General features: G+C 43.1%; 1 protein-coding gene across 4 annotated transcripts in view; it reads left to right on the top strand.

Moving 5' to 3' along the window:
• Nucleotides 1-27,064, top strand: part of GSH2 (glutathione synthetase 2) — a 165,014-nt gene extending 137,950 nt beyond the window's left edge. For all 4 annotated transcript variants that reach the window (XM_089459450.1, XM_089459449.1, XM_089459451.1 and 1 more), the window contains 3 exons: nucleotides 25,837-25,979; nucleotides 26,138-26,330; nucleotides 26,584-27,064. In XM_089459450.1, the coding sequence (XP_089315576.1) occupies nucleotides 25,837-25,979; nucleotides 26,138-26,330; nucleotides 26,584-26,707 (460 nt within the window). In that variant the 3' untranslated portion in view covers nucleotides 26,708-27,064. The remainder of the gene's footprint in view (nucleotides 1-25,836; nucleotides 25,980-26,137; nucleotides 26,331-26,583) is intronic.
• The last annotated feature ends 239 nt before the right edge of the window (nucleotides 27,065-27,303 follow it).

The following is a 27,303-nucleotide window of genomic DNA, read 5'->3' as shown; positions in this document are numbered from 1 at the left end:
CAGGGCGTATTGCTTATTAACTGGTAAATTTGCATCACTTTGTGGGTTCAGTTTTGGCTTGGAGTTGGGCCAAACCCTTTCTGGGTATTTTTGGGTATGAGGAGTGGAGCCTGTGGCTGCAATTTTAGGGTGATCCAGGCATTCTTTAGAGCAGAATCTTTAATCCCATTCTAGCAGCAGCAACAGTAATTTTCTGGGTAGTGCGCAGTTCCAGTTTGGGCCATATTTCCTCCAGATCAGAGTTGTCTCACCTGGGTTTTGCATAGCTTGCAGTAGCAAGCCTAGGTTCCATTTTCCTTACTCATTGTACTCATCATTCTCGAGATTAATAAAATGGCTCAGTTATTCTGCTTATTTTCTATGGTGTTCTGATTTGGGTGCTTGGATTTTAATTTTAATTGTTGTTCCTAGTTCATGTTTTTGGTATTTACTGTTATTTTCCAATTAGGAATATTATAGTGGTATCAGAGCCATGATCTTGGCCAAGTTGTGGGCCTTAAGCCAAGTGATGACAAGGCCAAAATAAAAAGCTAAGAAATCATGGGATCCACAGAAAGATTAAAATCAAACAACATGGCAGTAACCTTGAATGAGGTGATTAGGATGCAACAAATGATGATTGATGTGGGGGAGCAGCTAATACACACCAAAATTGGGAATCAGGAACATTCTCAATTATACAACTAATCCACTATGCCCAAAATGATGGATAATGCGTCAAGATGGCAAGACATGATTGCAAATGATGTTTGGCAACAAATTGGAGGGCATACCGATCATTGGGAAATGCCATTCAGGCGCCCCTCTCTTTTTGGGAGTTTTGTGAACTAAGAGATGTGCACAAATTAGTGGGAATTCAGTGGAATTATGTAGGGATGATGAGGAGGATCTGTTGAAAAATGTAACTAGGTTCAGTCTTCATAATGACAGTGTAATTGTGATTTTATTTAATTGATGAAAAGAAGAAAATACATTTTTTTTTGTAGTATTTGAATCATGGGTTTCATGATCAAGAAATTTTTATTTTAGTTAAGGTTCCCATTGTGATCCTTTAGGTTTTTTCATCTAGTCATAAAAGCTAATTTGAGTCAATGTCATGTCTGAAGGATCCTTCTTGGGCATGTTACATTTTTGTATGAGTCATTAAATGTATAAGAAGGCCTTCCAAGACCAAGCAAAGATACCTCCTACAAGTCGACTTCAAGATAGAATAAAAGGTTTTCACCAAAGGACACGTCGGCTCACACATATGTTATGTTGGCTTATTATCATGGGCAACAACTATAAATAGGCAGCTCAACCTCATTTTAGAAATATGCAATTCAGTCATGGTCTGAAATAAGTAGAAGTGCGAGAATCACTAAAAGGGAGCCTCATAACCAACGAAGAAAGGGAAAAAGAAGAGCGAAGTCTTTGGTGCTATTTTTGGGCCTGTATTGGGCTAGGTACACTCCACATGTGCTAGAATCTACTGTTGTCTACTATAGGAAGGGCGAGTTACCACAGTCACATTGTGAAGATAGTTTTTGGGTGAAGAACAAGGAAGGTCTCAAGCCAAAGTATCAAGAAGAAGTCTCCTTCTAGAGCGAGGACAATCAAGAGCCAACATTGATCATTCTCATGTGCTAAGGGTTTCTGAATTAGGGCCGACATATTGTAGGTCTGAAATAGAGAAGAGGAAGCTGAGGTTACCGTGAAGGAGGAAGGAACAAGGAGTTTTACTTTCGTTAACTCAAGAAAGAAGAAGAAGCTTTGTGTCTTGGTCTTGGAGTGGAAAATAGGTCAAGGGTCTTCGTCTTGGTATTCGTCAATTGAAGTCTTTATAAGAAGAAGAATTTGTTCGGGTTTTCCTCTCAAGTGGGAGAGGTTTTGGCCCTGGCTGATAGCCTATATTTTGTGTCTCTTGTCTCTTTATTGGTCATGCATTAGTAGCTGTTTGATGAAGAATAATACTAACTTAAGTAAAATAAGATCCTAATCTAAGAAGTAAAAAGCATTCACAAGCAATTATCTAACGAAGAGAAATCACCTAATACTTGATGCCCTAGATTTTCCAATAGGATCAAAGGAAGAAAATGAAAAGGCAGATGAAGGGGCCATGGTTGGCAAGGAGGCGTATAAGCATACACTCGTTGATGAGATGCCGACAATTGATGAGGTACCTAGTGTTGTGACCGAGTTTTTAGGTGACAACAATGCACCACAAGTTGACGAGGTGCCGGGAGACATCTCCACCATTGATGAGGTGCCGATAGGTACAAAGGCATCTAGGTCTATGACAAAGCTTTAGGACGACAACCACCTACAGTTGACTGGTGAGCATGTCTTGCATGTCGGGTTGTCTATGGAGGAGCAGTTTGAGGCTCATGTTGAGCCCATGATGGAGGAGGATGAGCAATCATCTTTTGGGCAAGCCACCGATGTAGAGCAGATAGACGCACAAACTGTCAGCAAAGTTTCAGTAGTTCCACACAATGGTTCTCTTTGGGCTCATATAGAAGGGGCTTGCAACATTGCTAGGCTACCTTTGCATAATAGAGAGGGAGATGCAGAGTCACCTTGCTACATGAGGTGCGCAGGGTGCAACACTCACAAGATGGAGGGCTTGTTCTATGTGCGGGAGTTAATGCATTTGATCCCTCTCTTGGGGTTAGATGGCGAGAGATGCTGATTTGGTACCCGGTGGAGTGGGCTGGAGTCATGGAGATGGTCGTAGTATGGAGTAAAGCCCAGTGGAAGCTCTCAAACATCGAGGGTACTGGAGGCCCAGGTTGGCATTGGGATTCAGGTGGGGCTTCTTATCGATATCATACTTGCGAGATGGCTATGGCATTGATGAGGTAATCGACCCAGTGACTGAGCACATGCGTTCCTTAGTGGAGTTCCAGTCGACACTAGTGGCCAGGCGGTTTGTGAGCCAATTCCATGGGTTATTTTGGCATGTTGGTTGTGCATGGGGTCGTAGGATGATTAGCATTCTCTGGAAAGGGCTGGTTGGAGGTGGCATGGGTAGGCCGTCAGACTGGTATGGAGATGATGTTCTCCCATTGAGGTATTGGGCGCAGGAGTCGTCAAGGATCGACACAGCAGAGATATCCCCTCTAGCAGGAGTGGAGTTAGGCCACTCAGGCATACTGGGACGGACAAAGAGATATGACGCATGTCATGGTGGGTTCACTAGCAGAGTGGTGGATACTTTTGCACATGTGAGATACTGTGTGTTACAGGGTGGTATGACAATAGGTATTAGTACACAACACTGCACAAAGTTATGTCGTAGGGTCCAGTGTTATGTAGAGGGATGCAAATTGAAGTGTACAGACCCAATTTTAGGCCATAGCATCCAGTGGTGTGCAGCGCTGTGCAGTGAGGAGCAGTGGCCTGGAGAGGAGCATGGAGGTGTGTGGTGGTGTGCGGTAGCATGTTGGTTTACATTATGGAGTAAGAGGAGAGACTCACATCGCATTGAGTACCTGTGGGGAGTGTCCGGTACAGTGACACCAGCAGGACACGAGATGATGCAGGATGGGGCAACAGTAGCAGGGGGTATCCAGCAGTGTATAGGGGTAGGCTGCGATGTACAGTGGCATGCCAAGGTGATCTAGGTGGATGTTGGTGACCACCCACCTATTCCACTTGGACCACCACCACTGTCTCTTTCAGTTTTTCAGTTTCATTAATTGTAGCACAATTTACTATTGTTGGCAATTTTTTGGGTTCTGAACTTCCGGAGCCGTTTTGAGGTCCTAAACGACGTTTTTGGGAAAACCAGGGCCAACATTGGTCTTTGATTACTGTTGGCCACTCAAAAGTTGTAGTGCTCGGATAGATCTTTCTAACGAGGTATTGTGCGCTTCAAACGAAGATCGTATGCCAAAGTTACGACCTCGGGAAGTGGATGTATTAATTTACCCAAACAGGGCCCATAGTTTTGGCACTTCATCTCCTAGGGTTAGGGTTTTGGATGTTTAGGGTTTTCCATTGTTTCTCAATAATAAATAGGCCTCCGAGCCTCATTGTAACATAGTTCAGAGGCATGTAGCCGCCACATCTCTTCTCAGAGATAAGCTACCATCGCCTGAGCTAGTCTTATTTCCATTTTGTTTGTAAGCGTATTCAATATTTGATATTAATGAAATGAAGTGTTATTTCTGCTACATCTCTAATATTAATATTAATGAAATGAAGTGTTATTTCATTTTCATCCTTTTACTTAAATTTTTAACATTACTATGAAATGACTTAGGATGTTTGACAGTGGTTTCGCCCTCATTGGATTTCATATGGAGAAAGTAGAATTTTAGATCTCACTCAAAATCCAGCAGACTTATATGTTTTTCAGGATTTCAGGATTGGGGGGATTCGAATGTTTCCATTGGATTTTGTCATGTACTAGGGTATGGAACTTGTATTTAATCAAGAGAATCAAGCCCTCTATGCAGGGGAGACTCCCAATAATCAAGAGCACGCAGGGTACTAGGGTATGGAAATTGTATTTAATCAAGAGCACTAAGGTCGTTCGATTATGTAGGAGGAGACTCCCATCAAGCATGAGACAAGAAATTAGAAATTTCTCGTGGCTGATTTTGGATATTGCTATTTTCATTATGTGATCATTCATGAGTAAATGTGATGTAAATTTAGAGACTTATAGTTTATGCATTGACAATTGACAATTTAATCATAATGTAATAAATTAGAATGTATCATATATGCTTTATGATTGCACATATTTCTTAAATGTCCTTATATATATTGCGTTTCCTTGTTTCCAAAGGGGTCACGTTTCGCACTCGTGCTCGTTTCAGAAACTCGTACCCGTTTCCCTGTTTTGTGCAACTTAGATCTCTATATTTATGGTTATATCTGTAATTTGTTGTGTTCTTGTTTAAGTTCGGATCACGAGGAGTACAGGGATGCTTGGTGGTATGCAGGGGCGTATGGTGCTGCACAACGAGGTCTTGGAGGGTTGCCCCTAGGGAGACTTATGTATGGAGACATAGGGCATACCTTTGGTTGTAGTTCTCTCTCGATGGTATCCATGGGGACTCACACGCCTGTCCTTCTTCTACATCACTTACAAGCACAAACAATTTGGTTGTTGTCCTTTGACACTCTGGCACAAGCAGCAGGGGATAGGGAGCTCACTTGAGATATTTAGATGACACTCAACGCACTAGTGGAGAGACCTCTCAATGGTGGCATTGGGTTGGTGCACGAGTTGACAACCATAGGTTGGGGGATGATGTGATCATCTGCAGGGGTAGCTTATTGTTCATCGTTGAGCCTACGCCTAGGGAGGTGGTCTCACTCTTTCCACAAGGCATGTTAGGACCATACAAGAGTAGAGGATACCGTGTACCACTGAGGCAATTTTCTAGTATGTGTCTAGGCTCCAGACATTGTATTGGCACATTATCGAGAGGGCGGGTGGCAGACTTAGTGGTGATGGTTGGTAGGACCAGGATGGGCCCACAAACACTGAGTCGATTGCGAGTATTGGATACCCATCTATTGGTTGCATTCAAGGGGTAGCGATTTGGCACATTTGGCACATGTGGTTTCTAGCGGTCATTAGTACTACGCAATGGAAGGCACAGGGCAGTTTAGCATGCATCAGATTAGTTCATGATATATATAGCCTATATATTCATTGTATGCAGGGACTTGAGACGAGGCACAAATGGATTCCAATAGTCATAAGAGCTATGCCATAATAGGTCTGGCTATGGGATCCAGGGATTTAGTTGGTTGGTAGATCACTCTGTCTTTTGATGAGGGGTGTTATGGCAGAGAGTGATCTAGCTCATTCTTGGGTTGATACATGGAGGTTCACAGAGGCCTTCATCGTATGGCGAGGTAGGATTTCCCTATTGCTACACAGGTTCGAGTTTATCTTTAGATGGGTAGGCTTTGCTATCATGGAGATGTGTAGGCAGGATGTATTTGGCCTTTATCGGTATTTCACCATCAGGTTCCAGGAGAGGAGGATATGGTATGCGCACGATGGGCAGTCAGATGTAATCAGAGTGGCGCAACGTCGACATGGTGGCATCTTTTTTAGATTAGCATGGGACCCTGGTATCGAGGGATTCATTTATGACAAGATGGTGTACGGATTCAGGGTGACTCAGTGGCATATTTGGGACCCCGATATTGTTTGCAGTTATAGTTTGAGTCAATAGAGAGAGGGAGCGCTTGTTTGAGCATTGCTTGAGGACAAGCAATTTTTGACGGGGAGAACTGTAATATCCCCAATTTTGTGAGCATGGGAGTCACTAAGGAATTTTTCCCAATTTTAGTAATATTAATTAAAAAGGGGCAATTATTATTGGAGAAAGGCAGCTAGTGTTATTCTATTAGAGAATAGCGGCAAATTATTATTTATTAAATGGCGACAAAAGTAACTTAGTGGAAAATGGCCCTCACTAATAAAATAATATTAAAAAGGAGTCTAGAGGCATGAGGAGAAATTATAAAAGGAGGATGGACTCATTTTGTGGATTATCTTTTGGCTTTTACACTTCATATTTCGTCTTCTCTATGAGCTGTTTAGCACAAGGGCCGGATTGATGTTTAGCACCAGGAATTCCAAGCGGAATTCCACCCTCATTTCAGAGAACTTTGATTGTTTCCCTAATGAGGAAATTTGGGGAGCTCAATTCAGAGCTTCCATTGGACATCATTGCTAGAGTTTATTCAGTAGTGCGTTTTTCTTGGGCGCAAAGGTATTTTGTGGAGCACATTGTGGGAGCAAGCGTGGGTTAGAGGCTCCGAGATTTTGTAGGTAATTTTCTTATTGTTAGACTGGAGTTTGGATAGCGATTTGCTGAGCTAGATTGGAGGCTATTAACTGGGTCGGTTTTTCTATGTTTTGGCAAGGACACAGAAGCTATTGACGAAATGCTGTGCCAGGGGTTTAGAGAAGTGGAATCGGGAGAGGTAAGGGCTAGAGATAGGAGGTATTTCTCAATAAAGAATTTAACCAGAGTGGAGAGAAATTTCCCGTGGTAGATTTGGGCATAATTCAAAAGTATCAAAACTGTGGGGCGTTTTTTGGCCAGATTGGGCAATTCACACTTGGTGGATGTCACGAGGGGTCCGTGGATTCAGCCCAAACCCTTTTTGGGTTTCTGTGGGTTTATTAAGAGGAGTCTTCAGCTAATTTTACAGAATTTTTTGGGCGATATTTGGGCCCGAAATCCTCATTCTTATAACAGGGTGTATTACTTATTAGCTGGTAAATTTGCATCACTTTGTGGGTTTAGTTTTGGCTTGGAGTTGGGCCAAACCCTTTTTGGGTATTTTTGGGTAGGAGTGGAGCCTGTGGCTGCAATTTTAGGGTGATGTAGGCATTTTTCAAAGTAGAATCCTCAGTCCCATTCTAGTAGCAGCAACAATAATTTCCTGGATAGTGCAGAGTTCTAGTTTGGGTCAGTATTTCTATATCAAAGTTGTCTCACCCGGGTTTTGCATAGCTTGCAATAGCAAGCCCAAGTTCCATTTTCCTTACTCATTGTACTCATCATTCTCGATATTAATAAAATGGCTCAGTTATTTTGCTTATTTTCTATGGCGTTTTGATTTGGATGTGTTGATTTGGGGTAGCATCGGATGTGCTCTAGTCACGAAATTTGGTGGAGAGGTTGGGGCACATGAGATCTCCAAACCCAGAAAGGGTTTGGGGCCTGGGCAGATTCTAAACAGGTAGGGAGATATTAAAATAATCAATATTTTTAATGGAGTCCCTAAGTCTAAACTTAGGGAAATTAAAATATTAATGTGGATTAATATAAAATTGTGTTAGAATGGTCCAAAAGACATGGATCAAGCCAGATCTAATTTTAGCTGTTGATTTGGGACTTAATTTCGACCGTTGATATGTCAACGAGAAAAGTATAAGAGGAGGCTTGAGGGTCACTTGGAGGGTACACCATATGATTAGTCGTTCTATTCTCTAGAGTGGGGTTTGCTAAGAGAGATAGAATCATTGATCGGAGTTGCAACTCAGGGGCATTGAGTACATAGAGACAGAGAGGCAGAAATAGTGTCGGGAGATTAGCGAAGGAGCCAGAGAGAGTGACGCAGTAGCAACCAAGGTTCACGCAGGGCCACGTAGAGGCATCCATGAGCTGTGCAGTGCTTTAGAGAGGCCAGCATAGATGACGCAGAGGACCAGAAGGCTAACGCAAGGCCTCTTGAGGCTGACGTAGGCCTCTTGAGGCTGACGCAGGCCCATTCAGGGTGACGCAGGGCCAGCGTTGGGCAGAGAGCGGCTGACGCAGTCCAGAGAGGCAGACGCTAGGGTTTCTGGGGTAGATTGGAGGTGAGGAGCTGCAGGGGGGTTTATCCGGGGTTTCAGCTGGGACATTTGTCTCACACTGAGAGGTACTACTCCCAAGGAAATTCTCTGTGGGGTAAGCCGGATTTGGCACCCAGATTGTACTTTGAAATTGCCTAATAAGAAAACCCTCAGATTGCTGCACTGGTTTTCCCGCATTGAGTTTTTCAGGGGACATTGGTCCAAAAATAATGGTGTCATTGTGTGTGCTTGTTTCTATTTCCTTCAGTTGATGATCTGTAATATGTTGAGCATGCACAAGTGTTTATTTTCAGTATTTACATTGTAAATAACTTGTTAAGTAACATAACAAGTAGGTAGGAATAAATCAGTGAAGTGCATGGAGGGTTTCTAACTAGTAGACTTAGAAACTTCAACAGGGTGCTTGGATTTTAATTATAATTGTTTTTCATATTCATGTTTTTGGTATTTACTGTTATTTTCCAATTAGGAATCTTACAAATATAAAACTACAGGGATTGGATGAAACCACGAGAATTTAAAAAAAACCATGCGCCTAATACTATTGCCTTTGCCAAATTCAATGCCACAGCTGAATTTCATGACGCACAGACTCCAAAGTCGCTGAGAAATTTGAGTTCAATGAGTTGTTCCGAATTAATTCTCCTCTCCAAATTTGGTGAATTTCAAAATTTTTTCTTGAAAATTGGCAAATGCGGTGACACAGTTCTGAAAATCATGGACTGATTCTTTCAAGCATTTCTGTATTGGGTCCACTAGCCCCACCCCCAAAATGGTGTGGGGGTTTCCCTTGGGAATATTTCTAAATTTCTTATTTACTTTGTAAGATTCCCTCTTGGAAATACACCAAAATGACCGCTGAGTTTTCTGAGTTTTAATGAATCTTTTCAGTAAGCCTTTTTGACAAACACATCGAGGGCCTACTGCTTTTGTTGTAATTTCTTTTTCAACTTGTTGCAAATAACATTGACAGTGAATATCATAAGACAAATAGATGCTTCTAGGAATTGTAGATGGTTTTCTAGAAGTTTATTGCCAAGCAAACATATATAATGAAGAATACACGCCCAAATGAAACTTCAAAATGCTGGACTGATATATATATATATATATATATATATATATATAACCCAGAATTGTATTTCAGGCTGATACAAAGTGAATGCAAACAGATCTGAGCATAAAACGATCACTACATTGGTCCAGCAACAAAAATACAGTGAATAATTTAACAAGGAACCTGGTATTTGTCTTTAACAGTGTAAGCTTCAGCCTTTCTAGTTATTTGATTGATAATTTCGGCAGTGGGTTCCTCTTATATATATATATATATATAACCCAGAATTGTATTTCAGACTAATACAAAGTGAATGCAAACAGATCTCAGCACAAACGATCACTAATTGATCAAGCAACAAAGATACAGTGAATAATCTAACAAGAAACCTGGTATTTGTCTTCAACAGTTTAAGCTTCAGCCTTTCTGGTTATTTGATGGATAATTTCAGCAGTGGGTTCCTCTGAGATATCAGCCTCCAAATACCAACAGCTTGATCCCTCGTCTTCACTGATATATATATGTTACCAGATTTGGAATTGGCGAGGCAAAAGAGCGAAGAGTTTTAATCGGATCGGAGAAAAATCGGTGAATTCAATAAATAAAGATATACGCATATATTGAATTAAAAAAAAAACATTTTTCATTCAATAAAGCCATGTCCAAACAATGCATAATATCAATAGATGTCCAAAATATTATGAATGAATAAGTATCTCATATATGTTATGAGTCCAAACATGATCCAAAGTACTGAGTCCTGACTCCTAACCGGTGACTACATAGAACCAGAAGCATCTTCTTTTAAAAGTTTATAAAATACTGCATATTAATCAGTAAAAAAACAGTGACTGAAATCTCTTGATTGCTGCTGAAATGATATCATAATGTTTTGCTACTGAAATTTCTGGCAGAGCACACGCTGAAGCTACACTGGAGCACACTGCACACTACGTCTCTATTACACAGTACACTATGAATCTATTACGCAGAGTAATTTGAAACTAAAACCATGCCTCTATTACCTTCTCGACATATGAGTTGCGGGCCTGAGCAGTGAGAACTGAGAAGTCAGTTACAGACTGGCATTTAATTTTTCACCTAACTAAACCACGCAACAAAAAATGCAGCAACCCTAAAAGTTAAAACCTGTGCTCGTTGAGTTGAGGGCTGAAAAATCGCCTCAGTCACCTAAATGGCAATTAGTCAATCAGTCACAAGACAAGCTCATGTTGACCATGAGTCAAACTAGGTCAACACGAGTTTGACTCGCCCAGAGTTGAAATAGATTGTTTGAGGGAAGAGCAAAGTTTGACTCGTGATTAATCGCGAATGATCGAAGATTCATGTTTCACTGATATATACGCTACCCCAGGGATGCCAAATGACCAGAATCAACTACAGGCAGATTTCGACCCAGGCTTGGACCCACACTTTACTCAGTCTGTGAGATGTGTCATGACCTCCTATTAAACTTCAGTTTCGGTCTCTGAGAGTGAGCAACTCAGGCAGTGTAGAGGAGAGACAACTCGACCCAGAAATGGTGACAATGTGACCCTTCCAATCAGTAAAGAAACACGATTAGCAAGCTACAATGACTTTGATCTCTTAACCCAGGTACACGCAGGCCCTATGACAACAAACTCGACCCATTTGATGCAGACTTTGGCCAACACGTATGACAGATATGATTCGACCTCCTTGGGTAGAGAAACTTGTGCTACAATAGTCCCCAAAACTCATGTTCTGTCCCTCTTTAAAACTGGACCTCTTATGGCAGGCTTCAACTCTTTATTTGCTAGGAGAACTCAGCCACCTTTACCACTAAAATCATCCCATTTTCAGCTTGAAGCTCAACATGTCAAAATGGAGATAGGAAACACTATATAAGAAGATAAAATCAACTGATAAAACCTTGTACCTCCATTTCTTCTACAAATCTTTTTCTCCTTGATAGTGCAATGGTGAAATCTGAGTGATTTCACTTTCTAAACGAACTAAGGTATATAGTTTCAACATCGAAGCTAGCAATGGTGGCTAGGGTTTCTCGAACCGTAAGTTTCTGCCCAAAAACTCTCCAAGAGCTCATTTTCTCAAAATGCAAGTCATAAAATGTTAATTTTAGGTATGTTTTATGCTTAGAGCAATTTATTTCAATTTTCATAGTTAGCTCAATATCTCTTCCAGATTAGCAATCACATCAACATTAAAGTAAACTGTAGATAGAACATAAACATAAATCACAGAAGACAAGCCAAGACAAGAGGACACACGATGTGGCGCTAGCCAGGGACAAACCCCAATGTGGGGAAACCCTTGATCAATTCTTCTTATATGTTCTTCAATAGTTCAGCAGAGAGAGAGAGAGAGAGAGAGAGATAGTACATATCCATCAGAAGTCAACACTTTGACTTGACAAGATAAGAACATAGATCTTCTCTAAGAAGATGTCTCATGAGGTAACTAATATGGACTCATGTGATTCCATCACCTTATCACAGTGCTGTTCCATGCTGCACCATCATACCATGTCTCATCACAGAGCTACACCATGCTGCATCACTGCTGAGCTGTAGCTCATCATGCTGTACCCATCTTGCTGCTCTTCATCTTCATGCTGCACACATCATGCTGCTGCACCATATCATCATGCTGCACCTCCTTGCGCTGCATCTTCAAACTGTACCTTACTGTGCCTATCATGTTGCATCCCCTTGTGTTGCACCTTGATACACTTGCGCTGCACACCCTGATACACTGCCCATAACAACTCTTGCTATGGTGCTATGGCCTGCGGCCTAGCACATAGCAACAAACGTATCCCAGATAGAGTCCAATCATTATTAACGCAACGACATTTAGTCTATAGAAATGTCAACTCTTGAACATGTTGTAACGCTGCAATTTAGGGACTGATTAGGGTACTGACCACAGTCCCTAACAACCCATCTAAGCTGGCCCAGAATTGCTCTTAATGACTGTGGTTGTCCTCCAATGAGTTGCTGCCCTCCATGCTGCGTCATAACAGTCCTCCTTGTTATAGTAGACCTCCCAAATCGTCCCACTAATGAACTGCTGTAACCTTCTCTTTTCTTGTGGCTAGGGCAGTCATGAGATTGCATATAAGGAACCATTCAGATCCCTTCTCACAGCAGTCTAAGGGCACATGAAACCCTCCACAAATGCGGCCTAGAATAGTGTTAAGGTGACTGCGTTTAGGCCTGCATTCAGCCATGTATAGACTGCGTCTAGGGCACGTTTAACCCTTCCTTAGATATGCAGCTAAGGCTCCTTTAAGGCTTCCTCATGTCTGCGGATTAGGGCTGCCTTGCTGCGTGTAGAAGTTCCCCTAAACAGTGGGTAGATCTCCCTTCTTTGCTGCGGATTAGGGCCTCCACTTGGCTGTGTATAGGGCTCCTTCTTTGCTGTGTATTAGGGCCTCCTTTAGACAGCTGTTAGGGCTCCTTTTGGCTGCGTATTAGGGCCTCCTTTAGGCAGTTGTTAGGGCTCCTTTTGGCAGCGTATTAGGGTCTGCTATATATATATAGCAGACCCTTCCGCAGACGCTTTGCTTCCTAGATTTTTGGAAAATGACGCTTCCGCGTCCCCGCTTCCAAAAAACGTCCCCGCTTCGTGCAACATTGGCCAAGATGTCCAAATGTGATTTTGGGATGACATAGATGTTATACCTTAGCCACATCATCAGAGAGGATGGGGTGTGAGTACATCAAGAGTAGATTCAGGGCATTCGGGATTGGCTTACACAGAGGAATGTGATGGAGTTGAGGGGATTCCTGGGCATTTGCACCTAATTACAGGGAGTTCGTGAGGGTATTCTCATAGTTTGTAGCACCCTTGATAGATTTGATGAAGAAGGGGGATTTTGTGGAGACAAGAGAGGCGCAAAAGGCTTTTGAGCGCCTCAACGAGGTCATGAGTCGCTGTCCGGTGCTCTACCATATTTTTCGTAGCCATTCTTCGTGGAGTGTGATGCCTCTGGAAAGGGACTTGGGGTAGTTCTGATGCATAATGGGCATCCTATTGTGTTTGAGAGCTAGAAGTTGGAGAAGCATGAGAGATTGTACTCTATATATGACAAGGAGATGTTGGCCATCATGCATGCATTGGCCAAGTTTCGACAATATCTAGTGGGAAATATGTTCAAGGTTAAGACTGACCACAACAGTCTTTGGTTCTTCCTGGAGCAGAAGGGATTGAATGAGAGACAACAAAAGTGGGTCAACAAATTACTGGGATATGATTTTGAAATTTAGTATGTTCAGGGCCGACATGATGTGGTAGCGGATGCATTGTCTAAGAGGCTTGTGACTCTCTCTCTTATGAGCATTGATCAGGATTGGAGGGCCCTACTGTTGCTTGAGTATTCCAAGGGGCATCGTGCATGTGAGGTCATGGATGGCCTAGTAGGTGCTGATAGGTACAAAGTGATGAACGAGGTGATCTATTACAAAGATTGGATTTACTTGGTACCTGGCTCCCAATTGCAGGATAAGATCATGCAGGCAATGCATGATCACTGTCTAGTAGGACGTCAGGGGTTCACAAGGACTTACAGGACCATCAAGAGCGCTTCACCTGGAAGGGCCTCAAGGAGGACGTATTGAGGCACATTTAGGAGTGTGATACTTGCCAGAGGAATAAGGGAGAGCTGACACACCTGTCTGGATTACTTCAACCCCTCCCAATTCCTGAGGGGAAGTGGGAGAGCGTGTCTATGGACTTTATCATGGGATTGCCAACAATGCAGGGATGAGATTGTATTTATGTAGTGGTTGACAAGCTGACCAAGTACGCCCACTTCTTCGCCATACCCTCTCGGTACTCAGCCTCACGGGTGGTCGAGTTGTTTTTTAAGGAGGTGTTTCAACTTTCAACTACATGGTCTTCCTAAGACCATAGTTAGCGACAGAGATAGCAGGTTCATGGGAGGATTTTGGCAGGAGTTGTTTCGCCTTATGGGGACTGATCTCACACCTATTTCTAGCTACCACCCACAGACAAATGGTCATAACGAGATCGTGAGTAAGTGGCTGGAAGGGTACATGCACGATTATGTGATCGGGTAGCATCGTGTGTGGGTGAGCTGGCTTCATCTTGGAGAGTACTGCTACGACACTTCGTACCACGTGTCTATAGGTATGTATCCATTTCATGCTTTATATGGTTATGATGCTCTGACCTTTATTGATATGGTGTTTGGAGACAGTTGAGTCCTGGGGTCCAAGGATTGGATACAGGAGAGCCAAGACATCCTTAGAGCTCTCAAGGATAATCTTCAGGTAACCTCGAATCAATAGAATATATATGTAGACAAACATAGGATTAAGAGGCACTTTGAGGTCGAGGACTTGGTTTTTCTGAGGATCCAACCATACACGTAGTCCACCTTGAAGCAAAAGGGAGCTGAGAAGCTCAAGCCACACTTCTATGAACCTTACAGGGTGACTAGACAAGTTGGAGAGGTGGCATATTAGCTGGAACTCCCACCCGGGAGTAAAGCGCACAACGTATTTCATGTCTCATTCTTGAAGAAGGCTTTGGGGTAGAAAGCGACAGCTACCATGAAGTTACCACCTCTAGATGATAAGGGGCATTTGGTGTTGGTGCCAGAATCCATTTTGGAGGTAAGTGAAAGGAAGCTCAAGAGTAGGACCGTTAGAGATTTCTTGGTGAAGTGGAAGGACCTGCTTGAGGAGGATGCCACGAGGGAAGGAGAACAAGTTCTTCAATACCCATCACTGCAGTTGCTTGAGGGCAAGCAGCATCTAGGCGAGGAGGATTGTGATGTTCCCACTTAACAATTCTGCGAAGTAAATACATTTTTGCACAATTTTGGTATTTTGACATGATGGACTTAGGAGACTCAAACATAGGAAAAAGGTGGAAAATCGAAATACAAGTGGGTAGTGGGGGGCCTGGGGGCCACTCCAAGAGGGAATACACATTGCTTGGAGAAATTCACACTTCTGGATGAGAAAGGGAAGAAAGGGGGACGAATTATGGGTCCCACATGGAGAGAGGAGCCCAAGGATAAATAGGAGGAGCATGCACAATTTTGGGACTTTTTGCTAATTTGAGAATTGAGCTTCTTGTATTCCTGTGTTGTTCAGCCAAGTCTATGCGTGTTGTTGAGCACAAAGATTTTCGAGGGGAGATCTCACCTCCATCTTCGGTGGATCTCGAGTGCCACCCTAGGGTAGTTCCTGTTACATTTCAGAGTTGGTTGGGTGGGTATTGTTGGGGAATACAAACTTCATTTGGAGCACACTGAGCGTAGTTAGAGGAGCACGCACTTGTGGGATAAATTGCTCCCGGCCTTATCAACTTTTGGGCCTTCCAGGGAGCTACTGTCTTGGTATTTGCTGGAGGTTTTGGGTGTTTTGCCGGGTTGGAGTTGAGGGAGTTTGAAGCAGCATTTATCTAGCATTTTGACAGTGCGCAGAGGGGTTTTGGCTTGGCCTGCTCATGGGGTAAGAGGTTGGGAGATTTGTGGAGAAGGATTGCTGGGAACTGGGGTTTGGCTGAGGAGATTTTGTAGTGGGATTGTTGTGTAGTTTCTGGGAGTTTTGGGAGGTTGTTTGCAGGTGCTTATTCCTGTAGTGCACATTTCTGGTTGAAGAAGGGAGTGCACATTTTTGGGGTTTCTGGGTCAGACAAAATTAGCTTGATTGTTGGGTTTTTCTGAGCTGGTGGAGTAGAGGCTGTGGCTAATTTCTTGAAATTTTTGGAGCAGTCTGGAGGTCTGAATCAACAGATCTTTCGTAGCAGCAACAACAAATTTTCTGGGTGGATGCAAATTTAGTAGCAGAGACATTTCCAGTGCTTGGGCACTTCCATTTCTCTCTTGGGATCTTGTCTTGCTTGCTGTAGAAAGCCCAGGTGCACCTATTCCATATACATTTGTACTCCTCTTGCTTCAGTTAATAAAATAGGTCAACTTGGTGCAGTTTTGGAGAAAATTGTTGTTGTTAATGCATGGATTGAATTTTGTGTTGCATGCTGTAGCTTTTGCTTGATTATCACTGTTATTTCCTAGTAGGAATATTACATCTTAGGGTTTAGAGTAGTTTGAGGTGAATTGGGTTTGGTGGGAGGGGGCTTATATAACAACATTTAGGGTTTAGATTGGTTTGCAGAAAATAGAAGGGGGGTGTTTATCTGACAACATTTTAGGGTATATGATGGCAAGATAGGGTAGTTTTCAAGTTTTTAATTGTTTTATCATTTTGGGTTGCAACATCTCCACAGGTGTGCCTTTACGAGTTTGGTATGAAAGCAATTAAACTGGCCAGTTTTGGTTCTGTGGTTTTAATATCTTGCTATCAACTCAGTAAGAGAGCACATCCTACAAGTATACATAATTGGAGGCGTCATAAATCTGTGATGCCAGCTGCCTTCACTTCTACCACTCTCACTGTTTGAGATTTGCTTCTGGTCAGCTGATGATTTGCTGCCACCAATTGTTGGTTGAAGTCAAGATTCGACTACATTGAGAACAACTTGTTTCTTATTTATGTCAATTAGAAGAGAAAACAAAGAAGTTATCTTTCTATTATGCAGTATATTAAGAGATTGGAGATTGGTACGATTGTTTATTGAGAAAAATGACAGTGTCTCTAAGAACATTTGATCAACATCAATGATTGGTGGAGGGCCAAATATCATTGTCTTAATGTACAAATGGTTAGAATACCCTTTGGACAGAAGTCAGAACAGTTTCTCTAAGTGATGGAATTTCTAGGACATGACATATTAGCTATAAAGATAGCTTTGTCACTAAATCAATTAGCCCTGGGAGAGTCTTGGCCTTGAATTGTAGAAGAGGCATGACCTAGAACTAGAAGCAACAACTGAGATATGACCTAGCAGCAGCAACCAAACATGTAATGCCCCAAACTAGGAAAAACAATGATATGCAAAGCAAACAATAAATACAACACCCGAAAATTTAAACATTCAGTGCACACCCATGTAAAGACCATAAATGATAACCAGCTGAGCCATTTTATTAAGATATGGGAGCAATAGTACAATAGTGTGAAAGAAGTGCACCTGGGCTTTGCCTCAATGGCAAGCGTGACAAAGACCAGGTGATAAAATGACAAGCCCAGATGGTAAAATCAACTGCCACAATGATGCCCTGCGTTGTCCCAGTAACACTGCATTGTTCGCTGGAAAGATGCTGCTAGAAACCCCACCTCTGGTGCTCAGAAAATTACACAAAATTAATACCAAGCTCCTCAAACAAAACCCACCAAAAGCCAAAAAGTGTTTGGCCTGGTTTTGAACCCAGAAATTCGGTCCCCAAGTACTATGTCCTCCTCCAGTTGTTGGAAAATATGGCATGCCTGCAACTCCAATAAAGCCCTCCCAATTCACTCCAAAAATGCTGAGATACACTCCCCAAAGGTTCTCCTTATTTCTCCCAGCAAACTCTTGCCCCCACGACTTGACCCAAAAACTCCCAAGTGTGCCCGGAGAGAGGCTTCTACACTGAGCCTGGATGTTGCAATTCGTACTACTCTCAAGCAGCCACCTCTTGCTCCCAAACTCCTCCCAAAGGTTAGTATCCCATTGAATATTCACGTATTCCCTTCCCGCGTCCTCCTGGAATACACACTAGCTGGGTAAATTGCCAAATGTTAAGCTCTGAATCCCCTCCAACTTTCCTCCAAAATGATATGATGGGACCTCCCTATGGTGGCACTCATAGTCCACCGAAGAAAGGGTGAGTTCTCCGCTTGGAAAACTCGATGCTAAACAACAAGTGACCTGACTAAGCAACTCGAGCAACTAGAGTGAGTTCGATAGGCAAAAGATAGCAAATGAGGCTAAGCCTCCTATTTATAATTCGTGGTTCTTCTTTCCCCACGTGGGCCCCTCCATCTAGCCTTTCGATTTCCCTCCTTGGCTATTCAAACTTTTTCCTTAGGCAAGTGCATGTTTCTTCATTTGGGTGGTCCCCATGTTCTATCAACAAAACATTATGGCCCCCTTTTTCCTCCTTAGTCTCTTTCCCAAAATTTGTGGGTCCCATGGCCTCCAAAAATGTCAAAATTGTGGAAAATGAACTTGTGACAAATTAATCTAGGAAGGGACATTACAATCCTCCCCTCCCAAATGTTTCTTGTCCCCAAGCAACTTTAGCGCTAGATTTTCAAGTATGTGTTCACTCTCCCGGGTGGCATCCTCATTTGGTAAACTCCTCGAACGCACCAAATACTCTCTGATAGTTCTGCTCCTCAGCTTCCTTTCCCTAGTCTCTAGAATGGCTTCCGGCTCAGAACCAGATGCCCCTCATCATCAAGTGGTGGCAACTCCACAACTGCCGTCACTTGCTGCCCCAACACCTTCTTGAGGCACGAAACATGAAAGACGTGGATTTTTCTCCCCGGGGGAAGCTCTAGCTCATAGGCAACCTCCCCAACTCTCTGAATCACCTTGTATGGCCCATAGAAACGTGACTATAGCTTCTTGACCCCTTTTTGCTTCAATGTGGACTAGCGATATGGCTGTAATCACAAGTAAACCAAGTCCCCCTCCTCAAACTGCCTCTCAACCCTGTGCCTATCTGCATACATCTTTTGCTGATTTTGAGCTGTCAATATGTTATCCTTGAGAGCCTTGAGGATGTCTTGGCTCTCTTGGATCCAATCTTTGGCCTTTGGGGCCTGATTGTATCCAAAAACAATGTGAGTAAAAGACAAAGCATCGTATCCATACAAGGCACAAAAGGGTGACATACCGATGGACATGTGATGGGTGGTGTTGTAACAGTACTCGCCTAGGTGTAGCCATTGAATCCATTCTCTCTACTGCCCGGTCACGTAGTTATGAAGATAGCCCTCCAACCATTTGTTAACCTTCTCAGTTTGACTGCCAGTTTGTGGATGGTAACTTGTGCTTAGGGTGAGCTCAGTGCCCACTAATATGAAAATCTCCTGCCAAAATGCTCCCTTGAATCGACTGTCTCTGTCACTGACTATAGTCTTAGGGAGTCCATGCAAACGAAAGACCTCCCTGAAGAATATCTCAGCCACCTGTGACGCTGTATACCAGGTCGGTATGGCGAAGAAGTGGGCATATTTGGTCAGCTAGTCTACCACCACATATATACAATCCTTCCCTTGCACCATTGGGAGCCCCGTGATGAAATCCATGGAGATACTCTCCCATTTCCCCTCAGGAATGGGAAGTGGCTGCAACAACCTAGCTGGGTGAGTCAACTCCCCCTTGTTCCTCTGGCAAGCCTCACACTCTTGCACATATCTCAATACGTCCCCCTTGAGGCCTTTCCATGTGAAACACTCTCTGACTGTCATGTATGTCTTCCGGAACCCTTGGTGTCCCGATAGTGGGGAGTCATGAGTTGCATGGAGAATCCTCTCCTTCAACTGCGAACCTGGCACCAAGAATATATGCCCCTTGTAGTAAATGACCTCAACCATCACCCTATAGCACTCATCAGCATGAATGCCCTCCAATATCTCGCATGCCCGCCAAGTCCTTGGAGTACTCCACCAACAACTGCGCCTTCCAATCATGGCAAATGCTCATGAGTGAAAGTGTCGTGGGCCTCCTGGATAATGCATCTGCTACTATGTTGTGCTTGCCCTTGACATACTCAATGTCGAAATCGTAGGCCTGCACCTTGCTAACCCACCTCTGTTGCTTGTCACTGAGGCCCTGCTGCCCCATAAAATGGCGAAGACTATTGTGGTCAGTGTTCACTCGGAATCTGTTGCCCACTAGGTACTGCCGGAATTTGGCCAACGCATGCATGATGGCCAACATCTCCTTGTCGTAGATAGAATACGACCTCTCATGTGGAAGGAGTTTTTGACTCTCAAAAGCAATGGGGTGTCCATCCTGAGACAATACTGCGCCAACCCCCTCTCCTGATGCATCACACTCCAATGTGAATGGCTGTGTGAAATCCGGAAGTGCCAAAACTGGGCAGCTACTCATCACCTCCTTGAGGCGATCAAATGCTGACTGTGCCCTGTCTGTCCATGTGAAAGCCCCCTTCTTCGTCAGATCTGTGAGGGGAGTTGCTAGCTGTGAGAAGCCCTTTATGAACTTCTTGTAGTAGGTGCATATACCTATGAATCCCCTCAACTCGGTCACATTCTGGGGCTCAGGCCAATCCCGGATGGCCCTGATCTTCTCCTCGTGCACCCTCACTCCATCTACGCCAATGATATGTCCCAAGTAGAGCATCTCTGTCAGCCCAAACTCACACTTGGACAACTTGGCGTAAAACTGTTGCTCCTCTAAAATACGCAACACCATCTCCAAGTGCTGCAAATGCTCCTCCCATGTCTGGCTGTAAATCAAGATATCATCGAAGAACACTAATACAAACTTCCACAACTGCCCATGGAATACATGGTTCATACATGACTGAAAAGTAGCAGGTGCGTTGGTCAGCACAAAGGGCATGACCAAGAACTCAAAGTGCCCATAATGGCACCTGAAAGCTGTCTTGGGGATGTCTTGATCCCTCACCCTGATCTGGTGGTACTCCGAACACAAATCTATCTTAGAGAAGTACTTGGCTCCTCCAAGCTCATTCATTAGCTCATCAATGCGCGGGATGGGGTATCCGTTCTTCAAGGTCTTCTTATTGAGTTCCTTGTAATCAATGCACATGCGCAAGGTCCCATCCTTCTTCTTCACCAGAACTATTGATGACGAGAAAGGCCTAGAACTCGGCATAATGTGCCCCAATGCCAACAACTCCTTGATAGCACGCTCGATCTTGTCCTTGTAGGCCTTAGGATGCCTATAAGGAATGGTGATGACCGCCTGAACCCCAGGCTCTAGCTCAACGGTGTTCTCAAAACCCTTGTGAGGTGGTTGCCTTGGTGGTATGTCGCCAAACGGTACCGGGTATCTATCCAAAATGGTTTGTATGTCTGGGTGAGGCGGGTTGGGCTGTCCTCCAACCTCTGAAATCCTCAGCTCCATTACCCATGCTATGTTCCCGTGCCTCAAGTCAGCCTCCATCCTGTGTGTTGAAACTGTCTATGGAGGGTACAAATGCATGCCCCGAAGAACTAACAACTTGCCATTTGGCCTTGTGAACTCAGTCTCTAGTTTCCTCCAATCAGCGGTGACACGGCCAAGGGAGCAGAGCCATTGGACACCCATCATCACGTTGGTTTTCCGACACATCCACAACGAAGAAATGATCCGTCACTGAATAGTTCCCCTTGGTCATTGTCAATGCGAGAACGTATTGGGTTCCCTAGATAGTTCTGTCCCCTGACACTAGAACTGAGAACCCCTTGAACTCCTCTGTAGTGATGCCTTGCCTCTGGACCATCTGGGCATCAATGAAATTGTGGGTGGCCCCACTATCTGCTAAAACTGAGACACGTTGTCCCTGCACTGTGCCTCGGATCCTCAAAGTCAAAAATTTGGGAACAACATGCAAAGAAGTAAGGACTCCCCCAGTTGGTGCGAAAGGTGCTCCCCCATGTGGTGGTGGTCACGTTACTGCCTGACCCTCACTATCTCCCCTGCCAAACTCCAACTGCACATCATCCTCCTGATCACTATCCGAGAAGACCTCGATATAGTGGGCCTTGCCAGCTGTGTGCCGGTGGCCTGGTACCCATGGCTTCAGACAAGTAAAACATAGTTTCCTCCTTTGTAGGTCTCTCCTAGTCTCATCATCCAACTGCCCACACCCTTGGGATGCTCTCTATGGTGGGGGTCTAGTGTCACCTCCCTTTTGTGGGTAGGGAGTCTGTGATGGAATGGGTGCTCTAGTCTTGGGGATTGCCCCCTGCAAATCTCTAGCACAAGTCACCGCCTCCTACAAGGTAGAGGGCCTGCATGACTTCACCAGTCCATGCAATGGCTCCAGTAACCCCTCTATGAATGTGTACACCCTCCTAGCCTCGGATAGGTCTGGCACCATAACTGAAACCCTCAAAAACTCTGATATGTAATGCTCAGGGTGGCCAGTCTGTCTAAGTTGGGTCAACTCCCTGAAGTGAGCCTCCGGGTCCCTCCTATCAAAGCGCTCCACCACTCTCCGTGTGAAGTCCTCATAAGAGGTCACGCTGGCATGCCCCAATGTGGACAAGCCATGAAACCACCACTCATGTGCTTCCCCCTCCAAGTGCAAGGTAGCCATTTTGATGGCTTCCACCTCCGTCATCCGATTAAGCTGGAAATAAGTATCCAACTTCTCCACCCAAGCTCGAGTTGTGCACTTGGTAGAGCCATCATATGTGGGGAAATACATCCTCCCAATGGTACGCTGTAACTCTGAGTTCTGTGTACTCGGTCCCCCACTGTACCTGCCCTTCTCATTTTGTTTGAGCTGGCAATAGTCTTTGAATGACAGGGCTGCTTTGAAATCTTCCCCCATGGATTGCCACTCCCTGAAGAAATCCCGCATTCGCAGCCAATCATCCAGTCCTCCATGCTCACTGGGTGTTGATGGTAGGAAAGTAGGTAGCGTAGTTCTGGATGGCCCACTGAAACCTGGTGGGTGAGTGGCTAGCAAAGGGTGGTCATACTAGTGTGAGGCCCTTGAAGCCTCTCCAACTAGGAACTCACGATGAAGGCTCTTGTCCCTATTTTGTTTGTTTAATTTCCTCCAACATTTCTTTCTATCCCTTAGCCAAATTGTTCAAGGCCTTCAAGGGGCTATCGAATGCTACTTCTTCTTTACCCATTGGCTCCCCCATCTTAGCTATAACTACTATCTTCCCACATGCCTCCAAATTGGGTGTAATCTCCAACTCTCTTTCCTTGCTCCTATACCTCTGCCTCCATTAAGTAATGTTTTTCCTGTCCTCCTTGTTCATAGGAAATGTCTCCCACGACTGAGCCAAGATCTGAGCTCTGATACCATTGTAATGTCTCAAACTAGGAAAATCAATGATATGCAAAGCAAACAATAAATACAACACTAGAAAATTTAAACATTTAGTGCACACCCATGTAGAGACTAGAATTGATAACCAGCGGAGTGGTTTTATTAAGATATGGGAGCAATAGAACAATAGTGTGGAAGAAGTGCACCTGGGCTTGCCTCAATGGCAAGTGTGACAAAGCCCAGGGGATAATATGACATGCCCAGATGGGAGAATCAACTGCTACAATGATGCCATGCGCTGCCCTAGTAAAACTACACTGTTTGCTGGAAAGATGCTGCTAAAAACCCTACCTCCGGTGCTCAGAAAATTCCACAAAATTAATCCCAAGCTCTTCAAACAAAACCCACCAAAACCCAGAAAAGGTTTGGCCTGGTTTTGAACCTGGAAATTTGGCCCCCAAGTACCACATCCTCCTCCAGCTATTGGAAAATACGGCCTGCCTGCAACTCCAGTAAAGCCCTCCCAATTCACTTCAAAAATGTTAAGATATACTCCCCCAAGGTTTTTCTTATTTCTCCTAGCAAACTCTTGCCCCACAACTTGCCCCACAAAACCCCATGTGTGCCCAGAGAGAGGCTTTGTGCTGGCCTTGGATGCTGCAATTCGTACTGCTCTCAAGCAGCCACTCCCAAACTCCTCCCAAAGGTTAGTATCCCATTGAAGCTCCTTTACCAAAATTCTCTCGACAATTACACCCCGGAAGACCCCTGAAACAACTCCCACGTATTCCCTTCCTACGTCCTCCTAGAATACACACTAACTGGGTAAATTGCTGAATGTTAAGCTCTGAATCCCCTCCAGCTTTCCTCCAAAATGATATGATGGGACCTCCCTAGGGTGGCACTCATAGTCCATCGAAGAAAGGGTGAGTTCTCCGCTTGGAAAACTCGATGCTAAACAACAAGTGACCTGGCTAAGCAGCTCGAGCAACTAGAGTGAGTTTGATAGGCAAAAGATACCAAATGAGGCTAAGCCTCTCCTATTTATAATTCGTGGGCCTTCTTTCCCCATGTGGGCCCCTCCATCTAGCCTTTCGACTTCCCTCCTTGGCTATTCGAACTTTTCCCTTAGGCAAGTGCGTGTTTCTTCATGTGGGTGGCCCCCATGCTCCATCAACAAAACATTATGGCCCCCTTTTTCCTCCTAAGTCTTTTTCCCAAAATTTTGTGGGTCCCATGGCCTCCAAAAATGTCAAAATTGTGGAAAATGAATTTGTGTTAAATTAATTTAAGAAGGGACATTACAAAACACCAATCCAGAATATATAACAAGCATTGATAATGTATGCTTTTAAAAACCCTCCCTAAGCGCCCGAGTCAACAAACTATACACAATTTTATGGTGGTTGATGATGACCTGTAAATGTGGTTCATCATGCTAGGCAGCTGCTTCTTACACACACATCCTCAACATTATGTTTGGATGCTTAACTTTTCATCTCTTTTACTGACTAAGCATTTTTTATACTTCATTCATTTTTTATTAGTTAACCGATGCAACATGCCTAGGTTGGACACGTCCAATGCAGTTCCTCATGATTTTCTTAATGACCATTTACTGTAATATTCCTTTTTAAATTTTGTGGATTATTCAAACTTTTCATTGAAACATTTAACAAACACTTCACAAATATGATACGACAAACGAATTTCCGCTAATTATCAAGGCAAGGACTTTTTGTCAAACATATTGCATATAATTTAACACGAAACCCTTGTTTGGCAACAAGCACAAGAAATCTTGCAAGGCAGCAACAAAACTCAGCCTTATTATATTAAATATGGATATGGGAATTACATGCTAAATATGATTCTGAGAATCTGTTAAACAGCAGCAAAATATATGTATGGCTGACAATAGCTTCTCCAACGTTATGCACCTAGGAGATCTGATTTACCTCTCATCGTGATCTCCACGTTAAGCACCAGTGAGAGGATCTGATTTGATCCCTCCTCTTTGAGTGGCTAGGGTATAGGATCTCAATACTGAAGCCCCCCTTACTAGATCAACTAGTGTGGATCAATTACCACTGAAACTAACCCCTTTCATATGGGCTCTCACCCAGAGAAGCTCAAAGAGCTCAACTCAATAACAAAACAAGAAGCAAAAAATGCATGCATAAGGAGTGAGCTCTCAGCTCCTTTAATAGTTCAAACTATTAAAGGAATACCATGGTTCAAATTTCATCCGAATACCATGGGTTGTTTTCTTCTTTTAATAAAGTGACATAATATTCTTTTCTTTAGTCACTTTTATTTAACTCATTCCCTGATATTACGTTATTAATTTTTAATCTGTAGCCTATGGGAATGGCTAGGCTACTGAGTTAGTCTTTGTTCCCAGTGCTTGGAAAATTGACATTACATGTACTGATCAGATCCATGGACTTTTTTTTGTCATTTGTGGACAAGCCTTCTCCTAGGGCCATTTTGCAGAGGATGTTCAAGTAAAATAAATTTCAAATGCAAGAAATGCACAGACATGCAATCAGACTAATGCACGTGCTGAAGATGTTAATTGTATCGATATTTTGACAGGTTCATCGATAATAAAGATGACATTTCTAATCTTAGGAAATGCTTTGCTGGATTATGGAGCTTGGACAATAATGCAAATGTTATAGAAGGTGCCATCAGAAGGCCAGAATCATTTGTGCTGAAGCCCCAGCGTGAAGGAGGGGGTAAATTGCTAATATATGTTTAAGTAGGATCTTATTTCTTTGGTGTTTCTTCATTATTTTATGAGTGCAGAGAATACTGATTCTGCAGGTAAGATTGGCAATCCACTGTACTTTTTCAAATTTATACTTGGAACTAATGTACAGTATCTGTTGTTCAGGAAATAACATATATGGAAATGATGTCAAGGAAAAATTACTTGAGTTGAAAACAAATGGTGGTGATGGACATGCTGCTTACATACTAATGCAAAGGATCTTTCCTCCAATTCATGTGTCATATCTTGTCCGTGGTGGTATCTATCAACACGGTGAAACTGTGTCTGAACTTGGCATATTTGGTGCATATTTACGGTTTGTAACTCTCCCTCTATTGGACTCCATTTTTAGCATTTAAATGTCACTTGTTTGTTATTGAAAGAATTAAGCATATATTACTTGGTTATATTAGCTTAAAAAGAAATTCCAATTGATGACTGATTAGATTAAGAATAAATTCCAATTGATGACTGTATATTTTGTGATTGGAATGTGCGATAGAGAAGCTGCCAGCTAGAATACTTTATGCACCCTGAAATTTTTTCCTTTTATCAATGAATGTTTGCAGGAGTAAAGACAATGTGATACTGAACAACCAAAGTGGTTATCTCATGAGAACAAAAGTTTCTTCCTCCAATGAGGGTGGTGTTGCTGCAGGCTTTGCTGTTGTGGATAGTCTCTATCTAATTTGAGTTATCTTCAATTGTACCCTGTGACATTATGGCATGGAAATTTAAGGAACCTTTTCATTGTCTAATTGGTATTGATTTTTCCATTTCAGTTCTCTTGGAAATGAGAATGTCAACCCGGTTACTTCGCTTGTAGCATGTTCACGTATTGGTTGTCCCGCCTCCTGAGAGAATATTCAAATGAAAATAGAATGTGTGCTGGCCTAGTTAGAAACTGGTAAAGCTTCGTAAAATTTAGAAGTGGTTCTGTAGCTTTAAGGGTGAAGTGTATTGCGTCCTCTTTGAGTAATTGGCCTTTTTAACATGAACATGAATTTATTACATATATTCATGCATAAACAATTCCTTTTTCAAAAGTTATACCTCAGACTTCTTCCTTGTACAAGAAGTCTCAATGCTTAGAATCTGTAGAGACATACAACTATAATCTAGGAAATATGCAACTTTTCTATCCCAACTTAGTTCTTATGTTAAAAAAATCCGTGTTCTTTGTACTTGTTATCATACCTGCTCATTGTGAACTATTCGAATGTGTGCTTTATTCACTTCTGAAATTAGATGATCTGATATGGTATCATGAAAATATTTTTGGTTGAAAA

Source organism: Pinus tabuliformis, chromosome 7, assembly GCF_031772625.1.
Source record: "Pinus tabuliformis cultivar Carrire ecotype Pingquan chromosome 7, CPIR1, whole genome shotgun sequence".
NCBI classification, from domain to species: Eukaryota; Viridiplantae; Streptophyta; class Pinopsida; order Pinales; family Pinaceae; genus Pinus; species Pinus tabuliformis.
The sequence above is the reverse complement of the archived record's forward strand: the minus strand, read 5'-3'. Positions and strand labels throughout refer to the sequence as shown.